The sequence below is a fragment of the Calonectris borealis genome, chromosome 8 (genome assembly GCF_964195595.1).
Source record: "Calonectris borealis chromosome 8, bCalBor7.hap1.2, whole genome shotgun sequence".
Taxonomy (NCBI): Eukaryota; Metazoa; Chordata; class Aves; order Procellariiformes; family Procellariidae; genus Calonectris; species Calonectris borealis.
This window is the reverse complement of record NC_134319.1, coordinates 299,124-309,384: the sequence shown is the minus strand read 5'-3', so window position 1 is coordinate 309,384 and position 10,261 is coordinate 299,124. Positions and strand designations below refer to the sequence as shown.

The window sequence follows — 10,261 nt, the reverse complement described above, 5'->3', positions numbered from 1 at the left end:
ACCAATCCTCCCTAGAACGGTATCTTATAACAGCTGCCATCACAAATTGCACCAATATTATTTCGCAAGTTGACCTCATGGGAGAAAGCCGTCTCCTGCTCCAAACTTCCCACAAACAAAGTTTATTACTGAAATATGTGAAACCTAGAACAAGTAACAGTACACCGGTATATTAAAAAGTTATACATTTTCTTATTTTAAAATTAAGCCATTGCATTTGAAAGACAGCTACTCCATTAAAAAAAGTCACATAAGGAAATGTTTTGTTTTTTTTTTTTTTTATGTGAGTTAGCAGGTCATCCAAGAAAGCTAATCATAAAAATATTATTTAAATAGGATGTAAGCTGTAATTCGCTGAATACAGGAACAATTAACAGCCACCTTTTTTACTATTTTCAGAAATAATCAGCAGAAATACTAGCATTCCTGTAACATGGATACAGGCACTTACCACAAATATGATTTTAAGACAAAAGAAAATACAATTTTAAGACACAAGCATATATATGTTATGCATAGTTAAATTCATAGAAATGTTACCTTTCAATATACATTTTGATCTTCAGTGTATCTGCGGGAATTTGCACAGGCGTCTTGGTAGTGGACTGAAATGCTAAGATGTACTCCACAGGGTATGTTCAAACAGGCAGTTACAAATTTCTTGTCATGACATCAGTTCAGAAAAAGTTGCCACCGCTGGACACCAAGAGCCACCAATATTAAACTCACAAAGATAACATCTACTTTTTTAAGCTCCAGTGACCCCAGAACCACTACAGCTGACTATTATACTCTGATTTGTTAAACTGTTTTGGACCATTATTAGTCTTCTTGCAAAATAACCCACTTGTGAGCTTAATCATACCAATACGATGATGCTATTTAAATACTTAGTATTTCTGTAAGAAACTGGAACTGCATAAAGTAAAAAAAAAAAGTAAAAATAAAAACAAACTACAAAAAAAAAAAAACACTTTTGACATTATCATTTGGAGCAAATTAAGCACGCAACCTTCTCCTGAGACTACGTCGATTCTTTTCCAAACTTGGGCTCTTCCAGACTGCAAAATTAAAATAGATCACCCGCAGAGCCCAGCCAAACCAACAGAAATGAGAACTTGGGACTTGATGAAATGAAAGTTGATTCAAGACAGGAAATTGAGTTGGTCAGATGTGTTGAAAATGATGGCAACCAGAAACTACATTATGAAGCTCTGTATAAAACAATCCCTTCCTTTCTCTCCCCAAGCCATCTGCAGATGTGTGGATTTGCAAAGCAGCATTCCAGTTCTTAGAAGAAAACGCACCAATGGCAACGTTCCTCTGCAAAGTCAAACTGCAAGACGTCACAGGTGGTACGCATCAAACACGGCCAAGACAAAAGCAGAAACCTTGCCATCCCGCATTTATGACCAGGGTCTGTTTCGTTATAACAGGTCAGTTACCTTACCATTTCCTTCTCCAGCGGAAATTTCAGTCAGGCCACACCACCGCCGACCGCACCAGCGTAACCGCAGCACGATCGCGACTGACGGTGCCGGGGCGGGAGGTGAGGCGGCCTCCCCTCCCCTCCCCCTGTGCAGCAGGCACTATGCTGGCGGGGGGAAGGTGCACAGAAGCTAGGTGCTTCCCGCAACAAACCTCGACTAGAAACGAGTAGCCATGCTGCAGCCCACCCAGTAGTGCCACGGGTCATGGATCGGCGCCCCAGGCCTGCGGGGGAGACTTGCGTGGTTCGATGTGCTCCTTGGGTCACAGACAACTAGAAAGATCAAACCTTGCAAAAGAAGTAGGAGCCCTAGAAGAGACTGGAGATCAGACTGCTGGTACACGAGAGAAAACTCAGGCTAGGTTTTGAGTTCATCTGGATGTGAATAAAGTTCCTATGGCTTGCAGCCAGCGTTAGATTTAAATGTAATATGAAAGGCAAGAAAACCATGTGAGATATAAAACACATCAGTCTGAAAACACATTTAAAAGAGGCAAGAAAGCAATTTCGTTAGTAAGCCTGAACTTTTCTGAAGGAGGACAATATAACTAATAGCTGCAGTCAGTTCCAACAGACCATATGTGTTAACAGGAGATACTGATGTAGTTTAAAAAAAAAAATCCAGATTTAATTAAAATAACTATGTACATATGAGACACATAGTAAAGGCCCTCTATGCTTCAAAATCCCCTTACAATAACTTTTATATTACAAACATTATCTTCCAGCATCTGGCTACACTATGATAGATTCTGCAGGGCTATACATGATCATCTGAATTCAAACAATATATTGTGCTTTAATATACACAGTGCTTTACTATTATTGTTGTTGTTTATTGCCATGGTCAGAACTGAGCTTTACAGTGATGCTTTATGGAACAAAAAGAACGCAGTCTTTGCTTGCCAAATTTGTATCTGATCAAATGTTTAAAAAAAAAATCTCCTTTCATGAAGATTTACTCTAAAACAGCAGTGTCTTTTAGCTCTTCCAAGCAACTGTTCTCTACCAGGCTTGTACCTCTTCCTGTGCTGCATGGCCTCAGTCAGCCGAGAGGCTAAACTGGGCTCAGGGAACACCTGTATCTCTCTGAAGATCACTTCTACACTTCACCTTTCACTGTTTATTTGGACTGAAACTGCCCACATCTAAACCTTCCAGGCTGAGCCGTTCTCCTCTCTGTATGCGTTTGCCTTGTCACAACTTTACTTTTCCAGCAGCTGTCATCCACTCCCCAAGGCACAGACAACTCACGACTCCTGCACAGCGGAGCTGTGCCGCCCAAGTACCACTGCTCACGGGTGCAACGGCCACTGACAGACGATATGGCTGACTGGACAACACAAACCCACCAGCCTCCCCACCAAAATTGACAGCATTTAACCCCCTCTAAGAAATAGTATCCTACAGTGTAAGCCTGATACACTGATCATTTTCCCTTAAATGATATATGCTGCAACTCTGAATTGAAAGCTTCTGTGTACCTTGTGAGCTCGAATGCATCTGTTTGCTATTTAGTCACTGAATCCCAAACATGTAGCCATACTTCCTCCATTGAAGCATTTCTGGCTCATGTCTCCTCCCAGTGCAGTTGCCACTCTGCCCAAGACGACAGCAATGCCCCGCTGGCCGTAACTGTCAGCACCATCGCTTTCTGTGCTAATTCAAAAACTTTATCTCGAGGTTTCATTGCAGTGATTGCTGAATGCCGGAAGCATCCTCAAACAAGTCTCCCCACATACGGAGCAACTTATAATGCATACCGTAGATATTAACCGCGAGCCCAAATTCTCCCTGTGTCCTGCCTCCAAATAACACTGCTCCAGTGCTGCCTCTGCTGAAATCCACCCACATCTCTGAAAAGCTTTTGCATTGTTTTTAGTTGGTTTTGGGTTTTTTCCCCCGTCAGCCAGAAAGGTGCCGCAGGCAGAGACACCGCCCCACTTCCCCTACTGTAGCAATGGGCCACTGCCCAGACCCAGGCTCTGGCCTGCTACATCCACCGTGACTTCAACACCCACAGCAGCCAAGGCGGCTGAGCCGACCCATGGCGTGCAACAGAAGTGCTGACCTCGCACGACGACAGGAGAAAAACACGACTTTTAGTGAGTCTCCTAAAACCAAAGAGTTTTCTGCTGAATTACAAGGTATGAATTTGGCTGATTTAAAATGCACCTTGTCTGGTATAAGCAGATCTCAAAACAGTTCCAGCCAAAAAGCCCGTATTTTATTACTACGTGGTTCAAAAAATTTAAATAAAAAATGTAACAAACAATTCTCAAGCCTTCGTAAATAAAACCAAGACTTCCCTTCCGTTAAAGAGTGGCAGCACGCGCCCTCCCCGCGCCGCAGGATCTCACTGCTGTCCCTGCCGGAGGTCAGCAACGCGCCGAGCCGAGCCGAGCCGAGCCGAGCCGAGCCGAGCCGAGCGCGGCCGGCCCGTCTGGGCGCCTCCTCCACGCCCGCCACATGCGGCAGCGGCCGCCCCGCACGGCCCGCAGCACGCGCCTGCCTGGCCCGCCCTCTACTCTACTCTACTGCCCTGCCCTGCCCTGCCCCGCCCCGCCCCGCCCCGCCCGGCCCGGCCCGGCCCGGCCCGGCCCGCCGCCCCCGCCCCGCTTCCGCCCCGCCCGGCCCGGCCCGGCCCGGCCCACCGCCCCCGCCCCGCCCCGCCCCGCCCCGCCCCGCCCGGCCCGGCCCGGCCCGGCCCACCGCCCCCGCCCCGCTTCCGCCCCGCCCCGCCCCGCCCCGCCTCCGCCCGGCCCCGCCCCACCGCCCCCTGGCCGCCGCCGCCGCAGCCGTCTCCCCGCAGGCGGAGGCGTCCGCCCCCGCGGCGCTCCGCGGAGCTCCCCTGCCGCCACCGCCGGCGGGCCGAGCCCCGGGGCCGCGCGGAGGAGGCCGGGCCCGGGGAGAGGCCGCGGGCAGCCGCCCCGCAGAGGCTCGGCGCGGCTGCAGGCGGGGCACACCCCCGCCAGCCCGGCGCCGAGCAGCGCCCAGCACGAAGAGACGCACTCCGCTTTGTATCTAAATCTTTATTAGAATAATCCCCAAGAGCTGTAAAACAGTGAAGTAAGAACAAAATTAAATATTAAACACTTTCGTTATCAAAGATATTTAAACAATACGTTCCTATTTCTGCATAGCAGAAGCAAACAGGTTTTAGAGCTCAAACTGTCATGCTCGTGTTAATTTGGTTTTGGCAAGATAATAATATAACCTTAGTAATCACATTAATGAAACAGTAACCTCCCTTCCATTTCTTAAACCTTGAAGAGCCTTTCTTATGATTTCACAACTCGTTATTTGGGACAAATACATGTGGACTTTTTGTAGCATAGAGTAACAGACAATTTTAATATTAGTAGCACTAGTGTTACTTAAACATGAAGAAACAGTTATCTTTCTAATTTGATTACAGCGCAGTACAAATTACATATTACCTCAAAAATCATCGCCTGTATCAAAAGTTTAAAAATTTAGAATAATTTATAAAACACTTCCAGAATAGCAAATTATCAGTCTTGAAATGGAGAATGAACTTTATGCTTATGAACACGCAAATAGACGTATTTGCTAGCTTTTTTTCCTTCTGTTTTAAGTAGCAAGAGCACAGTTCTCCCTGCAGTTACACGGGTACAAATCTGTGATCATTGTAACTGAAAGCAGAATAGGTCCTACTGAGGGCCTATATATATATATAAAAGCCTATATATATATAAAAGCCCTATACTATACCAGAAATTAAAGCTATAAAAAAAAATCTACAGTCTTGCATTGTTTTTATTTAATTATTTGCAACACCACAATTGTCATGTGTTTTCTCCCGGACCAGAGAGTCTACTTTCATGATCTGACAACAGCAACAGGGAAATTGTGTGTGCTGCATTATGCAGTTCAAATACACCTGACACCTTTTCTACAATTCATTTTATACCAGTTGATTTGAAATAAAGAGAGTATTGGTCTTCCTATCTAGCTTTTTCTGTTTTGTAGTCTACATGGTGTGAATAAACTCCAAAATATAAGCCAGGTAAAATAATAGCCAGTAAGGCACTTTGTCAGGGAGGACGCAGCTGTCCAGGCTGAGCGACTGGTCAGAGGGAGACATTCTACGTTACTAAAACCAGTCAGTCTATTCTTCATCACCACTCCTCTGACAACCCATTTTTAGAAGAATACTTCCTGACTGTCCCAGAATCAGCTTGACATTGCATCCACCAAAATCTTTTTCTTGTTCTACAGCAGAACATGCAACAGTAAAATATTTCATACTTTTAAATACTAATGTTTAAAAGACTATTCAGCATCCTTGTAACACCCAAGAATCAGCTGCTGAATAATACTTGGAAAAAAAAGCCCTCAGTGTAAGAAATGATCCCATCTTTCTTGTGTCTTTGTTTTGTTTCTGGGGTCACTTTTTTCTTTTTTTTTTTCCTACAAAATTTGAAGGCTTGACATTAAAACTTTGGTCTAAAACATGTAAATGAAAGCCATCCATTAATATGTCATAGGGAGACAGAACAAATCCAACCAGAGCTAAACCAAACTGACGGCATGGATATGATAGTGGGTGTTTTCTACTGTCTCTGGGTTTCTACATTCTGCTTGTTCGAGATCTTCGAAAGAGTTCTTTCTATCCGTGTAAAAGGCTCTTTCTGCAGAGCCACCCTGCCCTTCCAAAGCTTCTCCCCGGAGAGGAGCGCCCAGCCGAGGGCCGGGCAGGACCACGACCCGCTGAGCCCTTTGCGCGGCAGCACGACGGGCTCCCGCTGGGTTTTCAACATCTTCTCCTCTGCCGCACTGGAAGCACGGAACAACCAGCAGCCTTCTGTCACTTTTGTCACGGGGCTGGCCTGTGCCTCGTGGAATGGTGGGCATTTTGTCACCGACTCCCGTGGGCTCAGGAACAAAGTATGTATGGCATATTTTACCGTGTTACAGATAGCCACGTGTTCCACTCTCTAAAGTGAAGAATGGAATTTTAAATTTTTTACTACATTAAGCAACAAAGTAAACGACCAAATCCATAAGCGTGGCTGCTAGCACCTCCTCTGTGGTGTAAGTCTGCAGACTCTGGCCCACAGGATTAGTTAGAAACCATTATAGTAAGTTAGTCTTAAAATGTTTTAAGTGATTCTTTCCCAAGTAAATACTTGCATTAATTTCTACTTAATTCATTAATAGCAATTTATTTTTAAAAAGCCAATTTTAATATTAAATAATTATGATTTATTTATTCAATTTATTGATTACAAAATCTACATGGTATTGCTTTGTATTTTCACAGTTCTCATAATTATATCATTAAGAAAATGGCTTTTAAATTTTCTTCTCAGAAATGATGATCACTTACATTCTAAATAATTTCACAAAATAGTGAGTGGAGCAAATTTATACATATATATATTTACTGTATATAAATAATAATACAATTTAAAACTTTCACTTTTAGAAATTCCTTTAGTAAATGCATAGGTTTGTTACAAAAGTCTTCTAATCAAATAACTGTATACTATTCCTATTATGTTTTATTCCTAATAAACTCTATGGTTACATTCATATGATAAAAAAAGCACGCTGTATTCAGAAATACGCTTTTTCAGTTGAGCTCCCAGTAAGACACTCAAGTCCAGTAGAAATATAGATTACTTAATGCAGTTTCTTTAGCTGCAAACTAATCACACCGTAGTATTAAAAAAAAAAAAAAAAAAGCATTAGCAGATGGACTGTAATCAGACCAGCAGCTTTTTTAATCACAGAATGGTGACACGTACCCCAAAAAGTTGCTGACTTAATTCTCAAAAGAGATTAGAATAATGGATGTATATTCAATGCTGCGCACACAATGAGAAAGGAATGATGACGATGCTGAAAAACTTCATCAGTCAAGAGTCTCATTTTTTCCGAAGGTAGGTTTCTCAGCCCTTTCAAAGTCAGGTTTACTCTAGGGTATCTCAAGAGGGGTTATCAAAAACTGAAGGTGCCCGCTATCAGTAGTCATGTCTGAAACTGTACGCCTTTATTTTACATTATTTGAGTCCTAAATTGAACCACTCATTTCTGCTTCAGGGGAAAGGGCTACAGCGCCCGCTGGATCACAGAGAACGCACACGAGTATCCTGTCACTCGCACCTCAGTTCACGGGATCTCAGATCCTACCGTGCCCATGACTGCAAGCCTGTGGGTGGTAATCACTTGTGCATCAGCGTGACCCCAGACCTGCTGCACGAAGGACAGTATTTCTGCCTTTGTAGTGATCACAATCACCACAAACTGGAGCCAGGAGTTAGGGAGCAAAATCACTTCGGGATGTGGATCGTCAATAAATTTTCCCCAGAAACTTGCATTCAAATCATCTGGAAAACAATTTGCCTTTCTCTTTGTGACAACCACGGACTCCTGGGGCTAGAAAAGTATCTCCAGGCACTGAACTCCTGTAACAGATCTGGCAGAGGTATGGCACATACCACTCCTGGAAAGCGGACAGGAATTATCATATAGGACTTATTCAGTACAGTGGAATCCATGGAAAACTAGGGACAGGCCTCAGTACGGTTGGGTCCTTGGGCATCCATGAGACTAATAAATTAAAACCTTTTCAGCTCAGCTCATGGCAGTAACAGACTTGAGAAGTACTCCAGTGTAAGACTTTTTCCATGAGCAGAGCTGTTACTAACCTCAGTGACAGTTCTAACGGGAGGGTCATAAAACTGAACAGAATGTTATGTGCTTTTTACCAATAGATTTTGTACTAATGACTGGGCAAATTTAATAATCAAACAGCAAACTTAAATATTTTGGAGCATCTTTCAGTAGCTAAATAATTTGTCCTGTATCATGAGAAGGCTCAAGTTCAATGTCTTAACACCTTACTGTGTGAGCCACTGGGAGCCTGCAGACCCGCAGAAAAAGCACACCTGGCTCTTGGGACCCGCACGGCCATTGCAATGTCTCGTTAAGAAGCCCTTCTGAGCTAGGCAGAGGCAATGGAATTCCTTGTGCACTTATACGGCCAAGACTTTCTTCCAAGGAAAAAAAAGACTGCATTTGGTTTTCCTTTCAGCGAAGCTCAACTTCCTCACAATGTAGAACACAATCAGAGACTCGTTAGAGACAGGGGGATATTAACACAAATGCATCTCTTTCAGACATCAGCTAAAAATGATACATTCACCATCTTGTACCAGATGAAACCTCATTTGTGTGAATCACAAATCACTTCAAGAGCAGTGGGACCTTCTCTCAGTTAGTTATATCATCTTTTAAGCACAACTCACAGAAAACTTCACTTTAAGCAGTATCAATTATAGTCTTCTCTGACTACCTTTTTTGGGACCTGCAAGGTACCATCATTTCTTAAAAGATGCAGTTGTGGATGTGATTAAAATATCACTACATTTTTCAGTGTAGGGAATCATTAATGCATGTATAATCACAGTTCAAATAGCTGTGAACCAGCTTGTACAAAAAAATACAATCATAGCACCATATTTACAAATTTAGTACCATCTCCTGGTTAACTAGGGAGTCTCGAACTACCTTTTTATGGCTAATTAGGTTATAGGGTAGTGCTTTCAAAAAATTGCCTGAATTTCTTTTACAAATATACACTTATAAAAAGAAACATTATCAAAACTGCTGTCATCTAAGGCAGCAACTTTTGTTACAAAAGTTATTAAAACATCATTATAGACTTAAAAAAGCTTCAAATTTACATTTTCCTTTTCATAGGCACTCTATAAACTAAAACGTGGCCTTGTTTTCACAGCTGTTAGTTTAAGCATTTAAACTAGTTAAATGTTACCGACGTTGTTCATTTTTTTAGATATAAGCAAAAGGAAAAAAGAATCACCCATTAACCAGAAGCATCATTTACAGTTTTTACTTTTGCCTACTTTATACATGTTTTGCTTAAAAGTGACACCGTTCTGATGTTGAGATTTAGTGTATGTTATCCCACTGCCTTCTTAGGGCTTAGTTCCTTCTTCCCTAGAATTCGGTGAAGGCTAGCTGACATGAAGTAGGGTTTTGCTGTAGATCCATCATTCCTTTCCAGGTCTTCACCTGAATTTTCACAGCAAAAGCAGCCAAAAGAGCAAACAGTAGTACAACCAGAGAGAGAGAGAGAGAGAGAGAATTGAAGAAAGGAGAGAGCAAAAGACCCAACATTAAAAAAAATCTTAATCAAGGCAATTTAGCTGTATTGTTAAGTTGATGAAGGACGCTATAAAATTTCTATTTTCTCAAACCAGAAGAGGTTTTACACAAAGCAGAGACACAAACATCTAGCCGTTTTTAAATGACAGCAATATATCCTTTTTATTCTCCAGTTCTTTGGTTTGGCAATATAGGTGGAAATTTTCAGAAACACTCATGCCTCCACCGAAGACTGGCATTTTGGCTACTTCTTGCTAGAAAATTTGTCCCAAAGAGAGCTGTGGATTTAGGCACTTTTTAAAACTGGACCCTTTTGCACTGCCTAAGATAAACGTCTTTTGAAAACCTGATGCCACAAGTGCACAATATCCTATATGATCTCCTACTATCCATTACTGAATGGAAGCATGGGAAGCAAAACAGAATACAAATTTAAAATAATGAGGCAGGCATATTACTTTTTTTCCTACAGAAGGTCATGACTAAATCACTGGTCTGGGTTCAGCCCAGTGTTTATGCCATGCAGCAGTCACAGACCAGTGAATAATTTCAGACTGATGGGCAATCTGGAGGGAGCGTGCAGTGAAGCACTGTCATTGCAACTGCAACCCTGCA

General features: G+C 42.7%; 1 protein-coding gene across 1 annotated transcript in view; it reads right to left on the bottom strand.

Annotated features, from left to right (window-relative positions):
• Positions 1 to 5,922: 5,922 nt before the first annotated feature.
• Positions 5,923 to 10,261, bottom strand: part of SLC44A5 (solute carrier family 44 member 5) — a 102,339-nt gene continuing 98,000 nt past the window's right edge. The window contains exon 22 of the mRNA XM_075156989.1: positions 5,923 to 9,553. Within this exon, the coding sequence (XP_075013090.1) occupies positions 9,441 to 9,553 (113 nt within the window). The 3' untranslated portion in view covers positions 5,923 to 9,440. The remainder of the gene's footprint in view (positions 9,554 to 10,261) is intronic.